The sequence below is a fragment of the Pseudophryne corroboree genome, chromosome 9 (assembly GCF_028390025.1).
Source record: "Pseudophryne corroboree isolate aPseCor3 chromosome 9, aPseCor3.hap2, whole genome shotgun sequence".
In the NCBI taxonomy this organism is placed as follows: Eukaryota; Metazoa; Chordata; class Amphibia; order Anura; family Myobatrachidae; genus Pseudophryne; species Pseudophryne corroboree.
In genome coordinates, this window is record NC_086452.1 from 33,411,127 (window position 1) to 33,431,995 (window position 20,869).

General features: G+C 47.0%; 1 protein-coding gene across 2 annotated transcripts; it reads left to right on the forward strand.

Moving 5' to 3' along the window:
• Positions 1 to 322: 322 nt before the first annotated feature.
• SERBP1 (SERPINE1 mRNA binding protein 1) lies at positions 323 to 14,679 on the forward strand. Of its 2 annotated transcripts, none has more exons than XM_063939135.1 (9): positions 323 to 702; positions 3,378 to 3,585; positions 4,034 to 4,180; positions 4,284 to 4,355; positions 5,790 to 5,864; positions 6,702 to 6,879; positions 7,796 to 7,810; positions 11,938 to 12,126; positions 12,279 to 14,679. In XM_063939135.1, the coding sequence occupies exons 1-9, from the start codon at positions 438 to 440 to the stop codon at positions 12,333 to 12,335; spliced, it is 1,206 nt and encodes a 401-aa protein (XP_063795205.1). In that variant the 5' UTR covers positions 323 to 437; the 3' UTR covers positions 12,336 to 14,679. The 2 variants fall into 2 exon arrangements, with proteins under 2 accessions (XP_063795205.1, XP_063795204.1); XM_063939134.1 differs by having other exon boundaries at positions 324 to 702; positions 4,269 to 4,355.
• Positions 14,680 to 20,869: the final 6,190 nt, after the last annotated feature.

Sequence of the window (20,869 nt, forward strand, 5' to 3'; positions counted from 1 at the left end):
GCTGCTGGTGTATACACTGTATAATATATATATAACGCGTGCTGCTGGTGTATATACTGTATATGATATATATAACGCGTGCTGCTGGTGTATATACTGTATATTATATGTATATATAACGCGTGCTGCTGCTGAGGGTGTCAGTGACAGTCAGGGGCAGCGCAGGGAGAGCGGCGGCAGTGGCACAGGCTGAGGGGACACAATGCGGGCGCGGGGCATGCCGGGACTCGTAGTCCCCCGCCCCCCCTGAGCGCCTGGCGCCCCGCTCCCTCAGCCTACACTTCCCGGCATGCCCCGCGCCGCGAGCTCCCGGATGTCTATCGCGCCGGAAGAGAAGCCAGCCTCTTTCCCAGCCATCTTACGGCCACCAGCCAGCACCGAGCTCCGCGCTCCCGGCCTCGTAGAATCGGAGGACATCCGCCTGGAACGGGGCCATCATGCCCGGACACTTGCAGGAAGGCTTCGGCTGCGTCGTCACGAATCGTTTCGACCAGCTATTCGACGACGAATCCGACCCGTTCGAGGTGCTGAAGGCAGCCGAGAACAAGAAGAAGGAGGGACCGGGGGGACCGGGCCAGAGCGCAGCCAAGACGGCGGCCCAGGCCGCCAAGCAGCCTAAGAAGGAATCCCAGAAGGACCGCAAGTACCCGCTGCCCGACAAGAAGGAGGACGCGCCGCCACCCGTGGCCCTCAAGAAGGAAGGTGAGCTGCTGAGGGGGGCCACAGAGCGCGCCGGGGGCCCGGGTGCGTGTGTGCGGGAGAGAGTGCGTCAGGGGCCCTGCGTTACCCCCGTTGGGATATACACACATAAATATCGCATCCCCCTCCCCCATGCCTCCGGGCCCCCTCCCCCTGTATACAGCCCAGTCCTGCAGGGCCCCCCACCGCCTGTGTACAGCCCAGTCCTGCAGGGCCCCCCACCGCCTGTGTACAGCCCAGTCCTGCAGGGCCCCCCACCGCCGCCTGTGTACAGCCCAGTCCTGCAGGGCCTCCCACCGCCTGTATACAGCCCAGTCCTGCAGGGGCCCCGGCTCCCCACACACCCAGTCCTGCTAGAGGCCTCGCATACATCCAGTCCTGCAGGGGCCCGCCACCTGGCCCTTCACCCGCATATATATCCCGTCCTACAGGGGCCCTGTCACCTGTCACCCTCCTCCCGGGCCCAGCAGCAGCCCCGCCCGGTGATCGGATCCGGCGCCGCCGCTGTCCCCCCTTAGAGGGGGGGAGGAGGGTGAGGGGAGATCCCGCACGTGGGGAGGGTGGAGTACACGGCCTGTGGCGGGAGATGGGCCGCTCACCACGTGGGGACAGACGGGGGTGGGGGCCCGGGGATGCCTCCTGCAGCCCTGTAACCATTGCTGCTGCACAGCATTGTTACATTGTTGCAGAACTGTTTCCTCCTGCACGTGCTGTGTGTGTGCTGCAAGGCCCAGCGGGCTCTGCCTTGGCAGGAGGCATGCTGAGACTTGCAGTCCTGCTGCACTTGCCAGAGGACAGGTGCTCGTGGTGTACAATCGCTAGTGACACTCTGCCCGCCAGCAGCTGCGCTCTGCAGTCTTTGCACGGGGGAAACGTGCAAAGACCGTCCACAGTATTAGCTGGTAGTGAGCGCAGCACTGCGTCGCAGTGATGTCTGGCGGCGCACATTAGTGCTCAGTACTGTCATTTTGTGTGTCTGGTATAAGGCCTGATACCTGCTGCGTTTACTTGCAGCCTGTGTGACTTGGTTACCGGGCCAGGAGTGTGCGGGCTGCGGAGCGTCCACCTGTTACAGGGATTAAGTTCTGCACCTGATGTTTATCTCCCTCACCTCTTAATTACCTTGGCTCTTCCCAGCGTCTAAAACAAAACCGAAGCCCCTGTCACTGGTGGGTGTGGGTGTCATTGTTCACGGTGCAGCGCGTCTAATATACATAGTCAGCTACATTTTGCAGCCGCACCCAGATATAAAAGTTTTTTTTTTTTTTTTGGGAGAGTAATTGTGAGCTGTGTGCACGATGCACGGGAGGGTGTTAGTGACTTTGTTGCACATGGGAGCTGGGGGCGTGCTGTTTCTGTGCGAAGGTTGTTGCACAAGTTATAATGGGCGTGGAATGGTTAATCTTTATTTGCACTACTTTGGGGGTTTCAGCAGCTGTTGCCAGAGCCGAATAAGCAGTAGTGGTACCAAGTGGCTATTCTCGGGCGGCCGCCAGAGCCCAGGGTGTGCTGTCAATCATGATTGGCTTCTTATTACCCAGAAGCCCTTGCAGTGCATGGTGACCTTACTCTGTAAGCGTAGTGTGTTTGTGTATCGTCCAAAGCAGTTTGTAATCCTTCTCCCAAACACACACACACACGGGAGGAGCTTACAGTCCATATACAGCTGTATTTGCTGTGTCAGATCTAGGAGTTGGGGATAATTAGCTGACCCTGTCACACTGCATAAAATGTCAGGAAACACAAGGTAAAAATGTTACTGTCGCACAATGCTAAAGTCTTTCTATCAGTTCGGTGCAACTAAAGGAATTGTTTTTTTTTTTTTTTTTTTTTGTGGTTTTGTTTTTGTGTTCCCTGTGGTAGCTACTTTCCATCTTTTTAATGGTTCCTATAAAATGTTCTGATAAACGCAAGCGCCCCCCCACCCCATGCACGTGACCACCTCTAGTTTTGCCTGCAGGTAAATCAGATTTAACTGGTAAAAATAAAGCCAGTCCTGTTTTTCGTGCATCTCCTTTGGTAGCTGTCACCGGTGAGGTTCTGTCCCGAAGGGCTCGTTTATGCCTCTTCTGTTTACACTCGCTGCATTGCACGTCAACATTTAGTTATGTCAACACGTAAAATGTGCTGTAGTTTTCATCCGTTAATTCACGTTTTATGTTAAAGAGGGGAGTAAGCGCATCTTTTTACGCATGTTTGTTAAAATATTGTCGTGAAAGAGCGTAAAGCTAATCTGTTTACCCAAGCTGATATGGGATACGTTCAGTTTTCCGGGTGTCGGGATTCTGACAGCCGATAATACCGCCCGCTGGAATCCACAAACCCATAGAGTGGGAATAAATCCTGTGGCGAGCGCAGGAAGCGTGCAGCGTTGTGAGCGCAGCAAGCCTGCAAGGGGACTCTTTGCGCTCGCCTCGCTTCCGGCATTCTGTCGGGCGGGATAGCGATGTCAGGATATGGACAGCCGGCATCCCGCCCACCGATAAATCATACTGAATCTGTTGATATCATAGTGGCATTTTATCTTACGGTCGTTGAATGCCATTGTGGAACGACACGTCTGGCGTTGCGTGTTAGGGAGGCGCACAGTATGTACATTTGTCTGCGGCCTGCCAAGGTTGATGTGCCATTGACATCACTTGTTGACATGCATCTTGTTGTGCCTGTGTGTGTGACAGGGATCAGGAGGGTTGGCAGGAGACCAGATCAGCAGCAGCCACCCCAACCACCTCAGCAGCAACAACAGCAGCAGCCTCCAACGCAGGCCCCGCAGGGTGAAGGGAAGCCTATCGACAGACGGCAATCGGACAGACGGCCTCCTCGCGAGAGGCGTTTCGAGAAACCAGCCGAAGAAAAAGGTGAAGCAGGAGAATTTTCCGTGGACAGGTAAATGCAAATACAAGCTCCTCCCCTCATTTCTAATCATGTGATATAATACCGATAGGTGTTTCTTTATACGCTACCAATGGTCGCACCATGAAACCTTGCAGGTGCATTTTCTGTGTGCCTGTGAATGCAGCCATTTGCATCGACTTTCTCACTGGACCATTTTTGCGTGCATCAGAAGCCATCGCTCAGGGACTGCCATCATGTTTCCATGTCATTTCTGATACCGTCCATCTTGAATGCTACAGGACCTTTGTGCATACACGCTTCATAAATTTTTGCACAGTTGCAAAAAAATTGCTCCACTGCTTGAATCTGCATTGCGTGCGGCCCATAGTATCACTTCATCGTTTGGGAATTGTTTTCATCCTGTAGCCATGTAATATTTCCATGCGTGCTCTCGGGAACACACCCGCTTCACTTTAATTTTGAATTCCTTTATGCCCAGACCCATCATTGACAGGCCAATCCGTGGTCGCGGTGGCCCAGGCGGCCGGGGTGGACGTGGCGGCCGTGGACGCGGACTGGGCAGAGGAGATGGTTTTGACTCTCGTGGCAAACGTGAATTTGACAGACACAGCGGCAGTGACAGAGTGTAAGTCGAGTTTGGCGCGCTCTGTATTTTATGTATTTCTCCCGATCGACCTTACACCCCCACTGACCATAAAACTCATTTTGGTTAGTTCTTCACATTTCAGTGGGCCGAAGCATGAGGACAAGAGGGGCGGCAGCGGATCACACAACTGGGGCACTGTTAAGGATGAGCTGAGGTTGGTTGGACCTTTCATAAAGGTTTTGTTTCAGTTTCTCTTAAGAACCGTTAAACTGTATTCAGTTCTGTCTCGCTAGCGTCTGGTTAATGGTACATTTTGTACTTTTATGTGGCGTAATTAAACAATGTGTTTACATAGACATAGACCCAATAAAGCAGGGTACTCCACATGCAGTCCTACAGCTGTTGTGGAACTACAGATACCAGCATGCCCTTTTGCTCGTTTTTGCTATTTGGGAATGCAGAAACTGGCTGGGCATGCTGTCATGCATAGTTCTACATCAGCTGCAGGGCCACATGTTGAATAACCTTGTAATACGGGTTATAATTATCATGGACCTTATCAATTACTAAGTGCTATGGAGATCCCTCAGGCATGAGGCTTACAGTACTTCGTGCCTCCTGTGATTTACTGGATCTTAATAAATTCATAGGCTGCTGGTACTCATTACAAGCCTCCGTGTTTGCATGGTCTGCCCGGGGTAACATCGTACAAAGATCCAGTGCTTAATGAATGTGTCAGGCCTCATGAACTCTGGACTGCCTTGTTGGTGACATCCGTTGTGTTGCATGACTGCCTGTGCGGTGTGTAAGTACAGGTACATCACTATTGCTGCATGTTCTGTGCACTTGTTGGCTGCACTCTGAGGTTTCTTTGTATTTGTCATTATCTCCGAGTGACTTTGTCTGTTTTGTAGTGTTTGGGAGCAAATGGTCCATTGTTATTTGCTCCCATACATGACCAGATTTTTGTTCCAACTAGCTGGATGGATGGAAGGTCAGATAGGTGTATGGCCAGCTTTAGGCATTGCTACTGGGTCTGAACATATCATGGGAGTTATCCTATTTACCACGGCTAATTACCGCACCTGGGACTATCCGATTAACCCCGATGCCATCACTTGGCGGGATTTTGTCAAAACCAAATCTACAATAAGTATGCAATTTATTTATTTTTTGTTGATAGTGAAAATGGAAACCAAAAATTGGAAAAAATACATTCCACTCCCCAAAAATATTCGGGCCTAATTGGATCCTCCCCAATATCTTCAAATTTGTCTGTTTCTCATGTTTTGGGGAGTGATTTAACTGTCAGAGCTACGTTTAGGGGTATGGACTACTACACGTGTGTCTGGCATGTGGGGGGGGAGTAGTGTTCGCTCTGCTGGGTGCACCTGTTGGTGGGACGTGTGTATGGTTCTCCAGTTTTTCATTTACCATCTGACCCTGATCTTTACTGCTAGGAGTCACTTGGGATTGGACATAGAAGGATATAATTCTCACTGTCATTCCAGGCCATATTATTAACTGTCAACTACAGAGAGAGAGAATATGCTGATCTTAGACTGAAATCTAGTCCGGCAATAGACAGTGATGTGAGCGCAAGTTCTAGATCACCAGCTGCAATGTTTGCTGATTGTGTGTTTTTCAGCGAATTGGACCAGTCAACCGCCACCGAGGAGACACCCGAGACCGAAGAGCAACCGCCTGCTGATTCTGAGAACAAGTGAGTGGCAGTGATATAACGCACAGTGCAGTACATAGGCCACTGTTAGTGTGCGCTCAGCTTTGGCCCAATATGCATGCTCCAGATCTGCTCCTCACGCCCCACCGCCGTCAGAGCCTGAGAATTTCCCTCCGTGTGAACTGATGAAACATTGACGACGTTGCTTCCTTTTCTTTATATCTGTTCCCTGGTGATGCTTTGTATACAGAGAGGAAAGTTGTTGTTTTTTGTGATTCTAGAAGTACTTTTTAAAGCGCAGAACTGACCACTTTCGTGGTGCATATGTCATTGAAGGCATATACTCCCCGAATTTCCAATTTCTAAGTCCAGGGGTTTGACCTGGGTGTTAAGTCAGTCAATCAGTACATTGCACTGGAGGAGGAACCAATTTACCCCTTTTAACCCCCTTGGGGGTCAAATTTTGAAAATACCTGCTTAGTGGGTGCTTGCGTCATGGAATGAATATACTCCCCGAATTTCATATTTCTAGGTACAGGGGTTGGCGCTGGATGAGTTAGTCAGGACATTTGACACATGACTCTAACCAGGGCATTTAAAAATAAGTGTTCTTGGGTTTGTTTGGTTTCCATTGGCGTAAGTGGCTGTTGGCCTCTCCCGGGCAGCAATTGAAACGTCTCACTTGCTGGTGTAAGACGATGAAGAATCGCGGCTCCATACCGCTTGACATAATATTGACTGTGCAGGGTTATGTGTTAGTACCTCAGATTTCCTTCACCTGCATTTGCCATCTAGTGAGTGTAGAGTGCACCCATGTGTCTGCTCTATGGGTACACAGTTGTAGGCTTCGCTGTGATGTAACTTTTTTTTTTGTTGCAGGGAAAACGAGTCAGAGGAGGTCAAGGAAGAGGGACCTAAGGAAATGACGCTGGATGAATGGAAGGCTATGCAGGACAAAGAGCGCGCAAAAGTTGAATTCAACATCCGGAAACCAAACGAAGGCGCCGACGGCCAGTGGAAGAAAGGTTTCGTCCTGCACAAGTCGAAGAGTGAAGAGGTAACTTGAATGTCTTCTGCTCTCCATCCTATATAGCCGTGTAGTCTTTTCATTGGGACCTTATCCACGATACGTTCTCTCTACTTTGGATGTGCTGTGTACTGTACTGCAATGCAATGCTGTAGGTCAGCAAGAGGGATGATATAGTGGTGCCTCGGTTGGTTTGAAGGTGTACAAGTCTAATCCTTTCATGTGTTCAGACTAAAACCCAAATTAGCTTTTTGTGTACACCAGTTGCGTTCATATACCAAACCAGTAGCATGAGTTTTTTTTATATATTTTTTTTTTCATTATTAATGGGTTTTGTTGTCGTTTTCCCCCTAAAACGTAACCCGTCCCTCATTTTATTTTATTTTTAATTTTCCTTTTTTAATTTTTTTGTTTAGAAAATACTAGCAAAACATTAAATTTAATTCCCTTGTTATTGATTCTACCCATGAATATTTGAACAATGTTATTTAGCGTAAAATGTATTTCTGTTTATTTACAATCCAAATGTGTAATTTAAACGACCGGTCACTAGTTACAGCATCTGTGCATTATACAGCAAGCAAAGCACAGGGTTCCTGGGGGCCAGTGAGCCTGGCTCTCCCAGATATCCTTCCACCGTCCCTCACAGCAGCAGATGCTAAAAGTATAGAGAAAGCCAGGCCGTGAGCAGCGTGATGTCACAGTCCCCGCCCCCTGCTATACTCCTCTCCGGCTGCGTGGGTTGGATCTGGAACAACATGCTCTCGCGGACCGAAGAGCTTTCTTTGGTAGTGGTACCCTTGTTTTGCTTACAACATAATGCACAGAAGCCGGTGACAGGTTCCAATTTTATTAACATTTTAAAGTTTTTGGGATTTTTTGTGTTCCGTTTTTTTCTTTTTGTAACTTTTTGTTTCTTTTCTTTTTCTTTTTTTCTTTTCTTTAGAACATCAATGAAAAGGTCAGGCTAGACCCTGAGGCACAACTGTTTACATTTTTACAACAACTGAAACTTGCAAATCTCATTGCTGCTGATCAGTGCAATCTAAAACCAACAGTAGTACTCGCTCCGGCGTTCCCTCCCTCAGCGCACAACCTGATTGGATGTCCTCTAACGGTTTTATTGGGCTAAACTACATGAGCGATGTTTCAGTCGCTCTATCTGCTTATATGTGTGTGTTGCCCATTTTGCAGCAGGGTGATCTATACAGGTAGAGATTATTAAATGACCAACTACACATGTACAGGCACTGCAGAAGCCTGTTGTTTTTCCAGATCAGTCTTTTGTACACCGGGGGGGGAGGCAAATTAAGGGGGGCACAGAGGCAGATGCACAGGGTTTCCTGCTCCGAGGATTCCCCTGGGGCTTGCCATCCTCCTTACTGTCATGCAAAGTGGATGGGTAATGGCTTTAGTGCAGTTTGCAAAATAGAAAAATAGTGTGTAATGAGATTTGATAAAGCTTAATTGCACGAAGTATTGCAGTGTCTTTTAAAAGCTTAATCTGATCATATTTCGGAGATAAAAAAGTTGCAAGTGTACTGCAGGCCTTAATGTATTTCCTCATCTAGTATGCCTGCACCTGAGTCAGCCCCCTCCACTAAAAACAGATTGTGACATAAAATTAATAGTTCTTCAGTAGCTTTTTGGTAGGAAGAAAATCATGTATTAACGTTGCTTCTGGGCATACACCTTAATTACCTGGCAGATTATCTGCCAGATCTGGCTGGATTGAATGAAAATCCGGTAATGGAGGAGAGCAAATGACCATCAACCATTTGCTCCCAAACACTGAAAAACAAACAAACTATTGTTCATGCTTATTGGTTAAACGGTAATTTAACCAGTCTGCCAGATAATTGTATAGTGTGTGCCCAGCTTTATATAGCTACCTGTGATCTGGAAATTTGCATTGACATATATGAAATATAAATCTAATTTCCCACATTCCAATGTAGAATGGTTCACATGTAGAGCGGTTTCGGACAGGTCCGTTACATTAAGTGACCTCTCCTGCTGGAAGAAGCGCTAACGCTGATTGTGGCCATGTTGCTCTGCACGGACGCAATATAGCGAATGGGGACGGCTCTTCCTGTGTCGCTGGATTAAGCGCTGAGGACACTGCATTTGGAGCGTAGGGTGTTGTATGAGCCCTCTCCATTCACTACAGTCTGGATGGAGCACTTTGGACATGAACGCTTCTCTAGCTGTAAATGTGCTCTTCTATAGAGGGCTGTTGTGAAGATGTAATGTTTTCCCCACACTAATATAGCTGAAATAATCTTCAATAACCTGTTTATCAGGGACAGGATATTTAATAAAAGAAAAAATTACTATGAGAAGTTTATATGAAAATACCACACTTTGGGGCAGATGTATTAAGCCTGGAGAAGTTATAAAGCAGTGATAAATAACGCACCGGCCAGTCAGCTCCTTGCTGTTAATTTACATATGGGAGCTGATTGGCTGGTGCGTTATCACCTTGCACTTATCACTTCTCCAGCTTAATACATCTGCCCCCTCATTTGATGTATAAATTCTCATTGTGGTTCCCTTTTACATGGTTGTGTCTTGGTACCTAATTCTGGTGCCAGGAGAGATGTGGTTTTGCCAAATCAACCCATAAAAAATTACTTATTTAAATGTGTGGTTGGATGGCTTGGGCTTCCTGTAAATGCAGGAATAGATCACATAAATAGCAATGACTCAGTCTTATTGCTGAGTAAACAAGCTGGGGTAAAGATAAGGTTCCGAAGTAGAAATACTCTGGTTTTGGTTCAATCACTTCTTAAATGTTCTCTTTATCAGAACACTGCACTGTTTGCATATTCACTTAAACTATGTGGGGCAGATGTATTAAGCCTGGAGAAGGGATAAATCAGTGATAAGTGGAAGGTGATAACGCACCAGCCAAATCAGCTCCTAACTGTCAATGTACATATTGGAACTGATTGGCTGGTGCATTATCACCTTGCACTTATCACTGCTTTATCACTTCTCCAGGCTTAATACATCTGCCCCTGTATTTGAAAAGCCAGTGATTGGCTACGCAACTCAGCCTGGGATACTGTTTATACCCAGAGAGCCGCTGTATATCGCCGGACTGTTTTGCCTGATGATATACATACAAGTCTGAAAAGCACAGAAGGGGGTCTAGTATTCATTTCCAATATTCTACACATTAGCTAGGTTTCAGGCAAGAATAAAAGGGGCAGATGTATTAACCTGGAGAAGGCATAAGGAAGTGATAAACCAGTGATAAGTGCAAGGTGATAAACGCATCATCCAATCCGCTCCTAACTGTTAATTTACATATTGGAGCTGATTGGCTGGTGCATTTATCACCTTGCACATATCACTGGTTTACCACTTCCTTATGCCTTCTCCAGGTTAATACATCTGCCCCAAACTTCTAAGCAAATAAGTGTAAAATACTGGTGCCAGCTGCTGTTGGTGAGTGTTGTGCGGTATGCAGCACCCGTGGCTTCCAGGTTACTGCGGCGTCGGTATATGGTAAATACGTCGGTATATGCAATAATCGCCACTGCACACTGATTTGTTTTTACCCTGCTATTTGAATTTCCACTCATTTTGGGCTTGCTGCTGCTATACCCGCAAAGACGTTGCGCCTGCACCGAAATTCTTATATTAACTATAAAACACAAGATACCCGTCCAGAGCAATCAAAGATCATGCACACTGATAAATTGTGCAGCTCGTTTATCTAGAATGCAGGTTCTCAAACTCTGTCCTCTGGACCCCACACAGTGCATGTTTTGCAGGTCTCCTCACAGAATCACAAGTGAAATAGTTAGCTCCTCCTGTCCACCTTTAAAAATGTGTTGGTGAGTAATAATACACAGTGCACCTGCTGTGTTACCTGCAAAACATGCACTGTGTGGGGTCCTGGGCACCGAGTTTGAGAACCTGTGATCTAGAAGATCCCTTATTGCACTGCAGAAAGCAGGAATGGAACCGACATCATAAAAAGAAATAGAAAATCATTTTGGATGCTTTACTTGCATTTTTATTCATTACTAATTTAGTTTGGAAATGTCTAATTCCTGTTGTCCTAGTGATGCAATTATCCATCTGTAGACCCCTGGTCTGTGCATGCATTGTCCTACACTGGTCCCCTGAATTCAGCAATCCGGTGCCGTTAATGTACTGCAGGGGTAGGAAGCCTGTGGCCCTCCAGCTGGATGCCGTCAATTTACCTACAATCAAAATCCCGACAACCATTGACCGACATTTAAAATACAAGGTCAAAATACGGGCAATTACAATGTCGACAGGTCAAAGTCGACATGAGTAAATTAACAGCACCGGATTACCTAATTCAGGAGAGCAGCATAGGGATTTTGATTGCAGGTATTTCATACTAAACCCCCTCCAGCTGCTATAGAACTACCTCTCTGCATGCCACGCCACAGTATTAGTCATTTAAACTTTGGCAGGGCGTGCTGAGATGTATAGTTCCACAGCAGCTTTTATTTTTGTGTGTGTACAAGGCTCACAAATCAAGACACTGTGGCCAATTCAGACCTGATGATCGTAGATGTGCTAAAGTTAGCGCATCTACGATCAGGCTAACTGACATGCGTGGGGGGGGGCGGCGGCGCCCGCCCAGCACAGGGCTAGCCCGACCCGCATGCCGCATGTCAGTTCCTGCCCCGTTACACAAGTACAAAACCATCGCACAGCAGTGATGCTTTTGTACTTCAGGAGTAGCTCCCTAACAGCGCAGCTGCTGCTCGCTGGCAGGGAGCTATTTGTCGCTGCCCAAGGGTGACCAGAACTCTTCCTGCATGCTGTGGGTTTGTTTGTGTGTTTGGTGCAATTTCGTAGAGTATTGGAACCCCTGGACATAGAGCGTTATTTAGTCTATGCAATAACCTCCACCCAATTAGTGATGGATGGTGGGGGGGGGGGGGGGGAGACTCTGGGGGAGCACCAGCTCCTTAATCTCCCTTTAAAATAATGTAATCTGTTCTTTATGTGCTGCCCCTATAATTAACAAGTACCCATTAGTGATATGCATGCTCTTGTATATTTGTTTTATTATCTTTTTATATATATATATTTCAGGTTCAAGCAGAGTGTGAAAGTTTGGATCATCACTTCCGTAAGCCTGCAAACGACATCACATCCCAACTTGAGATCAATTTTGGAGACCTTGGCCGCCCTGGACGCGGACGTGGTGGAGGAAGAGGTGGCCGCGGACGTGGCAGCGGCGGAACTGGCGGAAGGCCCAGTCGTGGTGGTAGAACTGACAAGGTAATGAAGTGTATTTATATGTAGGAGAACGTGAGCATTGGTGAAACCAGTGTGTGCTTTTATGCGTGTGTCATGAAGATCTCCACAAATTACTCATGAGCTTCTTTAATGATAACCCAATCTCATGTAACCTCTTCTCTCTCTTCTTTTAGTCAAGCGTCTCTGTTCCTGACGTAGATGACCCCGAGGCTTTCCCAGCTCTGGCTTAAACTGGATGACTACAGTCCATCCCTGGTGCCCTTGCGGCCCTCCCTTCTACGAGGCTTGCATGCTTAAGGATCCTAAACAACTACAAATTAAAGACTGTCGATCATACCATTCACACCTACGGGACTGAATTTTATCTGTTTTAAAAATGGACTTCTCTCGCTACAGAAGCAACCATACGGTAGTTCAGTTTTGTATTTAGATACGTACTGGTAGCAGGGACGTTTTCATAATTTTTCCAGAGATTCTGCATTCTTCATGAATACTTTTTTGTATGGCTGCTTGAAAATAATGCGTTTCCAAACTTGAAATATAGGTGTGAACAGTGTGTATACCAGTTAAAGCTTTCACCTCATCTGTGTTTTTATTCTCCTCAAACTATTTTTATTTTTGTTTTGTTTTTTGGCAAGCTTTAGTTTTATGCTAACACTAGAATTTTTTTTTTATTTATATTTTGGAACTGGTTTAATTTTTAGCCTAAATGTCTCGTGCCCTGCTAAATTTAAAAAGAAAATTGATGATTTTTTATTTTTTTTAAACAAATGCCTGATTTCAATTTGGAGAGGTAACGTTCTCTGTAAATGGTGAACCTTTTATAGACTTGAAAAAAAATTCAAGGTACACGTTCTGTCGCCCCTGGTCCTGGGTGGGCTAGAGAGCAGTTTTGCTGGAACATTGAACCAGTTTGGTGCCGCTGTTCCTGGGCTTGTTCCAGAATTGTCGTATTCTCTTCCGACTGCGTAAAAGCTTTAAATAACAAACGCATAACAAACGCAGTGGGCAGCGGAATATCGGATGGGACAAGAATTTATATATTTTTATTTTCAAAGTGCACGAAGGGAACTTCTCCCATGCACCAAAAGTTTAATTATATATAAGGAATTGTTTTACTGCAGCTCTTGTGTTAGGAGAAGTGCATTATATATAGCACTAGGGAAGGCCTATAGGTCTCGCTAAGGCCCTGTTTTAAAATGAAATAACCGGCATCACTATAGGGGGAGTAAATAAGTCTGTTTGCTTGGGAAGCATAAGATTCCCCCCACTTCGACGTGAAATTGTCCTGTACTTTCAGCTTTTCAGTTTCACGGGTTGACAGGTGAATGTCCCCCCCCCCCCCCCCACCCCCCCCTTCAGGGGGATATTATACAAGTCCCGTACACCTTATTTTTTATTTTGTTTTTTTTAGATTTATTTAAATTGTTCCTAAGACTTAAAAGGAAAAAAATAAATAAAAATGACCACTTCTAAAAGGACACAACAGGATACTAAAAAAATAAAAAAATGACACAAAAAGAATAAAAGAAGAAAACGATTAAAAAAAAAAAATTGTCTACAGTGTTTTAGGATAAGAAACTCATTTTATTTAATATTCTTTTTACACTTTTTAGCAGGCTATACAATTTGTAGGTTCTATCTGCATAGGTTAATGGAAAACAAATATTATTGCCCTATTTTTATAAAAGTTGTACAGTCAACGGAGTATTCAATACTGGCGAGTAAAACGGTGGCACAAGCTGTGCTCTGCGTGTACTGTACTCTGCCGGGTGTACATTATCCTTCCAGCGCTGTCAGGGTCTGTATTTTTATACAGCTGGCTAGCCGTTTTGAGATTATTTTCTAGGAGATATAATTTACTATGAGGCTACAAAGCAGAGGTATTATAAACGTCGGTGCATTAACCTATGAATTAAATAAGCCTTCACATAACGGAGGCAAATTTTCAGCGGTGGAGGCAATTTGCAATAGCGAGGAGCGGGATATTTATCGATAGCTGATAATGCTCCCTTGGGACAATCAAGTTCCCCGTGAGACGTTTTAAAACAAAAAAATTGCTATTTGCCGTTTATCCAGCTGTATATATGTAGTGCTGCCTTTTTTTTTTTTTTTCTTTTTTTTTTATCCTAAAAAATACTTCAACTTTAACTAAGGCTTTTATAAGTGGCTTTGTAGTGGCAACAAAGTTGTAAATTGTCAAAATTTAATGTGGCGTTTCGCCACTGCGGCTCCTTCTGACGCATTGTGAACCTGTTACCCGCTGCCTGCCTGCCAACACTGTAGAAAGCACCGTTTTCTGTGGCCGCAGCCAACCCGGAATTATTCGTTACAGAGCTTTAAGTGCACACAATAGGTTACCTAAGTTATGGCAATGCATCCAATAGAAGTCTTTGATCTGCGTAAAAACTTCTAATAGCCGGTAAACCAAGGTCCATCCGACTAAGTTGATGTTTCATAGTTGTAAATTTGCCTCCAGTCCATTCTTTGTGTGAACTGAAACTGTGAACCGATCTGTCTTTTTGGTGGATGCTTATTGAATTAAAGGTTAATTTTCATGCTTTTGCCAGTGTATCGGGAGGCAGTGTGACAGCTTTATTTGGTCTCTTGAGACACCGCTCTTGCAGAACACAAGGCACTTGTCATAAAGTACCCCTGAAATCGCAGCTTACCCCTTGATAACACAATCGCAAGTCTGCAATGTCTTGTGTGTCTTGGATTGTGCACACAGCCATGCGAGTTGGCTTGCTGAATGTGGAAACCATTAGCTCTTGTATAAACAGCAAAATTTACTAAAATGGAACGGGGTAAATGCAGGTAAGCCGTCTTAAATGTATTACATTTCTGTATAACTGTCAATGGCAATATAAGATTTCTGTGTATTCTATGCACATAATGTTGATCTGATTTACAACTGGTATAAGAGATCCCTTGAAAATTAATTTAATAAATGCTGGTCTGAGGCCTAAAGCTGAACCAAAATGTAGCAAGTGTTGAATGTGTGTTCGCACTTTGTTGAATTGGGGCTACGTCAGTGGAAGAAGTGATCATGCTATTGTCGCTCATTACAATGCATTGAATGTGGGAGACTGCATGGAAGGGCTTGTTAAATTTGTTATGCAGGCAGAGTCTCTGGGCGAAGATTTATCGAGTCTTGGAGAGAGATGAAGGACCAATCACCACCTGTCATTTTTGCGGGGGAAGGGGGGTAGGTATTCAATTAGCCGCAGGGTTTACCCAGTGACTAATTGCCGGCAAAGGCTATTCAATTAACTAGCTTTTTTTTCTCTGCTTTGAAAAATCTGGATTCAGGCGCAGAAACTCACTGACTCTGGAAACTTTGGAATCGATGGGTTTTTCCATTGCACAGCCTGATTTTGTGGTTTTTACGCAGACTGTGGGGACTCGCACGCGGGTTATTCCCCACTAATTGAATACCTTCGGAGCTGAATTCCTTCCCCCCCCCCCCCCCCCCCCCTTAGAAGCTGATTGGTACTTTTATCTCCAAGATTTGTAAAATCTTCACCTCTGGGTGCAAACCTTAATGAGAGAAGGCACATGGGCTCTATATAGCGGTATCAATAGTGTACGGTCATTGCAGGATATAAGTGTCGGCTGTGGTAACTTTCAACTCGAGCTCCCTCTAGTGCAACTTTTACAGCGCAATGTAATATGCTAAACTGGTCCTGTGGTCACTTGTTTTGTCTTTATGTGCAGTCTTCTGGAGGGGACACAAAAGTAGCCCAGCCCAGGTAGGTCGCACAACCTGTAACAAGAGCCCCCCCCCCCCCCCCCACCGTATTGTAAGAGGATTATCACACCTTTATAATATGACAGCAGAGGTGGGAGGGTGAAGATGGATTGTAAGCAAAGAGCCATAAGGGGCTCATTAAGTGACAGGCAATACTTGGCGATGCTTGATTACGCATTACTCAGGCATTTACTGTACCTCCCGCATCACGAGGTTTCCTTTAGTGGTATCGCGTGTTATTTTTCCATCCACAAGGGGTCACTGGAGTACTCTTGGGATATGGACGGGGCGTTAGCAGGGATAAGCATATTTAAATTAGTAACCCTCCATACTCCCAAGATACCTCTGTTTTCTCTGACGTCCTAGTGGATGCTGGGAACTCCGTAAGGACCATGGGGAATAGACGGGCTCCGCAGGAGACTGGGCACTCTAAAGAAAAGATTAGGTACTATCTGGTGTGCACTGGCTCCTCCCTCTATGCCCCTCCTCCAGACCTCGGTTAGAATCTGTGCCCGGCCAGAGCTGGGTGCTCCTAGTGGGCTCTCCTGAGCTTACTAGTAAAGAAAGTATTTATTAGGTTTTTTATTTTCAGTGAACTTCTGCTGGCAACAGACTCACTGCTACGTGGGACTAAGGGGAGAGAAGCAAACCTACCTGCTTGCAGCTAGCTTGTGCTTCTTAGGTTACTGGACACCATTAGCTCCAGAGGGTTCGAACACAGGCACCTGTCCTCGATCGTCCGGAGCCGCGCCGCCGTCCCCCTCGCAGAGCCAGAAGAACAGAAGCTTGAAGATGACGAAATCGGCGGCAGAAGACTCCTGTCTTCATTTAAGGTAGCGCACAGCACCGCAGCTGTGTGCCATTGCTCCCAGCACACTTACACACTCCGGTCACTGTAGGGTGCAGGGCGCCCTGGGCAGCAATTGAAGTACCTTTTGGCAATAAAAATACATATATACAGTCTGGCACTGTATATATGTAAAAAACCCCGCCATTTTTTTACACAGAAAGCGGGACAGAAGCCCGCCACTGAGGGGGCGGGGCCTTCTTCCTCAGCACACCAGCGCCATTTTCTCTACACAGCTCCGCTGGAAGCAGCTCCCCAGGCTCTCCCCTGCAGTATCCAGGTACAAGAAGGGTAAAAAAGAGAGGGGGGGCACATAAATTTAGGCGCAAATAAAACATATAAGGCAGCTATTGGGTAATCACTTATAAGTGAAAATCCCTGTGTTATATAGCGCTGTGGTGTGTGCTGGCATACTCTCTCTCTCCCCAAAGGACTTTGTGGGGTCCTGTCCTCAGTCTGAGCATTCCCTGTGTGTGTGCGGTGTGTCGGTACGGCTGTGTCGACATGTTTGATGAGGAGGGTTACGTGGAGGCGGAGCAAGGGCAGATAAGTGTAGTGTCGCCCCCGTCGGGGCCGACACCTGATTGGATGGATATGTAGAAGGTCTTAAACGACAATGTAAGCTCCTTACATAAAAGGTTTGATGACGCTGCAGCCTTGGGACAGCCGGGGTCTCAGCCCGCGCCTGCCCAGGCGACTCAGAAACCGTCAGGGGCTCATAAACGCCCTCTATCTCAGATGGTTGACACAGATGTCGACACGGAGTCCGACTCAAGTGTCGACGATGAGGCACATTTACAGTCTAAAATGACCAAGGCCATCCGATACATGATTATTGCAATGAAAGATGTATTACACATTTCTGAGATTAACCCTGTTAATACCAAGAGGGTTTATATGTTTGGGGAGAAAAGCAGCCAGTGACTTTTCCCCCATCTGATGAATTAAATGAATTATGTGAAGAAGCGTGGAGTTCCCCTGATAAGAAACTAGTGATTTCTAAGAGGTTACTGATGGCGTACCCTTTCCCGCCAACGGACAGGTTACGTTGGGAAACATCCCCTAGGGTGGACAAGGTGCTGACACGCTTATCTAAAAAAGTGGCTCTGCCGTCTCAGGATACAGCCGCCCTAAAGGAGCCTGCGGATAGAAAGCAGGAAGCTATCCTGAAGTCAGTTTATACACACTCTGGTACTCTACTGAGACCTGCTATTGCTTCAGCCTGGATGTGTAGTGCTGTAGCAGCATGGACAGATACTCTGTCAGACGACATAGATTCCCTCGACGGGGATACTGTTTTGCTAACCCTGGGCCATATAAAAGACGTCGTCATATATGCGGGATGCTCAGAGGGACATTTGCCTGCTGGGCTCTAGAATTAATGCTATGTCCATTTCTGCCAGGAGGGTCTTATGGACTCTGCAATGGACAGGAGATGCTGATTCTAAAAAACACATGGAAGTTTTGCCTTATAAGGGTGAGGAATTGTTTGGGGACGGTCTATCGGACCTCGTATCCACAGCGACAGCTGGAAAGTCGACTTTCTTGCCTCAGGTTTCCTCACAGCCAAAGAAAGCACCGTATTATCAAATGCAGTCCTTTCGTTCTCAGAAAGGCAAGAGGGTCAGGGGCGCATCCTTTCTTGCCAGAGGCAGGGGTAGAGGTAAGAAGCTGCACCATGCAGCCAGTTCCCAGGAACAAAAATCCTCCCCTGCTTCCACTAAGTCCACCGCATGACGTTGGGGCTCCACAGGCGGAGCCAGGTGCGGTGGGAGCGCGTCTCCGAAACTTCAGCAACCAGTGGGTTCGCTCACAGGTGGATCTCTGGGCTGTACAAATTGTATCTCAGGGATACAAGCTGGAATTCGAAGCGACTCCCCCCCCCCCCCCCCCCCCCGCCGTTACCTCAAATCAGCCTTGCCAGCTTCCCCCATGGAAAGGGAGGTAGTACTGGCGGCAATCCACAAGCTGTACCTCCAGCAAGTGATTATCAGGGTCCCCCTCCTTCAACAGGGAAAGGGTTACTATTCCACAATGTTTGTGGTACCGAAACCGGACGGTTCGGTGAGACCCATTCTGAATTTAAAATCCTTGAACACTTATATAAAGAAATTCAAGTTCAAAATGGAATCGCTCAGAGCGGTTATTGCAAGCCTGGAAGAGGGGGATTTTATGGTGTCGCTGGACATCAAGGATGCTTACTTGCATGTCCCCATTTACCCACTTCACCAGGAGTACCTCAGGTTTGTGGTGCAGGACTGTCATTACCAGTTCCAGACGTTGCCGTTTGGCCTGTCCACGGCACCGAGGATATTTACCAAGGTAATGGCCGAAATGATGATACTCCTTCGGAAGAAGGGAGTTATAGTTATCCCGTACTTGGACGATCTCCTCATAAAGGCGAGGTCCAGAGAGCAGTTGTTGATCAGCGTAGCACTCTCTCAGGAAGTGTTGCAACAGCACGGCTGGATTCTGAATGTTCCAAAGTCGCAGCTGATTCCTACGACGTGTCTGCTTTTCCTGGGCATGATTCTGGACACAGAACAGAAGAAGGTGTTTCTCCCGGTGGAGAAGGCCCAGGAATTAGCATCTCTGGTCAGGGACCTCCTGAAACCAAAACAGGTATCGGTGCATCACTGCACGCGAGTCCTGGGAAAGATGGTGGCTTCATACGAAGCCATTCCCTTCGGCAGGTTCCATGCAAGGATCTTTCAGTGGGATCTGTTGGACAAGTGGTCCGGATCGCATCTTCAGATGCATCGGCTGATCACCCTGTCCCCAAGGGCCAGGGTGTCTCTTCTGTGGTGGCTGCAGAGTGCTCACCTTCTCGAGGGCCGCAGGTTCGGCATACAGGACTGGGTCCTGGTGACCACGGATGCAAGCCTCCGAGGATGGTGGGCAGTCACTCAGGGAAGAAACTTCCAAGGGCTGTGGTTAAGTCTGGAGACTTCTCTACACATAAATATACTGGAACTAAGGGCCATTTACAACGCCCTGAGTCAAGCAGAGCCTCTGCTTCGAAACCGGCCAGTGCTGATTCAGTCAGACAACATCACGGGGGTCGCCCATGTAAACCGCCAGGGCGGCACAAGAAGCAGGATGGCAATGGCGGAAGCCACAAAGATTCTTCGGTGGGCGGAGAATCACGTGCAAGCACTGTCAGCAGTGTTCATTCCGGGAGTGGACAACTGGGAAGCAGACTTCCTCAGCAGACACGACCTCCACCCGGGAGAGTGGGGACTTCATCAAGAAGTCTTCACACAGATTGCAAAGCGATGGGAACTGCCACAGGTGGACATGATGGCGTCCCGCCTCAACAAAAAGCTAAAAAGATATTGCGCCAGGTCAAGAGACCCTCAGGCGATAGCTGTGGACGCCCTAGTGACACCGTAGGTGTACCAGTCGGTATATGTGTTTCCTCCTCTTCCTCTCATACCCAAGGTACTGAGAATATTAAGAAAGAGAGGAATAAGAACAATACTCATTGTTCCGGATTGGCCAAGAAGGACTTGGTACCCGGAACTGCAAGAAATGCGCACAGAGGACCCATGGCCTCTGCCTCTCAGACAGGACCTGCTGCAACAAGGGCCCTGTCTGTTCCAAGACTTACCGCGGCTGCGTTTGACAGCATGGTGGTTGAACTCCGGATCCTAGCGGAAAAAGACATTCCGGATGAAGTTATTCCTACGCTGATAAAGGCTAGGAAGGACGTGACAGCAAAGCATTATCACCGTATATGGCGAAAATATGTTGCTTGGGGTGAGGCCAGGACGGCCCCTACAGAGGAATTCCACCTGGGTTGATTCCTGCACTTCCTACAGTCAGGGCCTATGGGCCTAAAATGGGCCTATGGGCCTAAAATTGGGGTCCCTAAAGGTCCAGATTTCGGCCCTATCCATTTTCTTTCAAAAAGAACTGGCTTCACTGCCTGAGGTTCAGACGTTTGTTAAGGGAGTGCTGCATATTCAGCCCCCTTTTGTGCCACCAGTGGCACCCTGGGATCTTAACGTTGTGTTGGATTTCCTGAAATCCCACTGGTTTGAGCCACTTAAGACCGTGGTACTAAAGTATCTCACGTGGAAAGTGGTCATGCTGTTGGCCTTAGCATCGGCTAGGCTTGTGTCGGAATTGGCGGCTTTGTCATGTAAAAGCCTATATCTGATCTT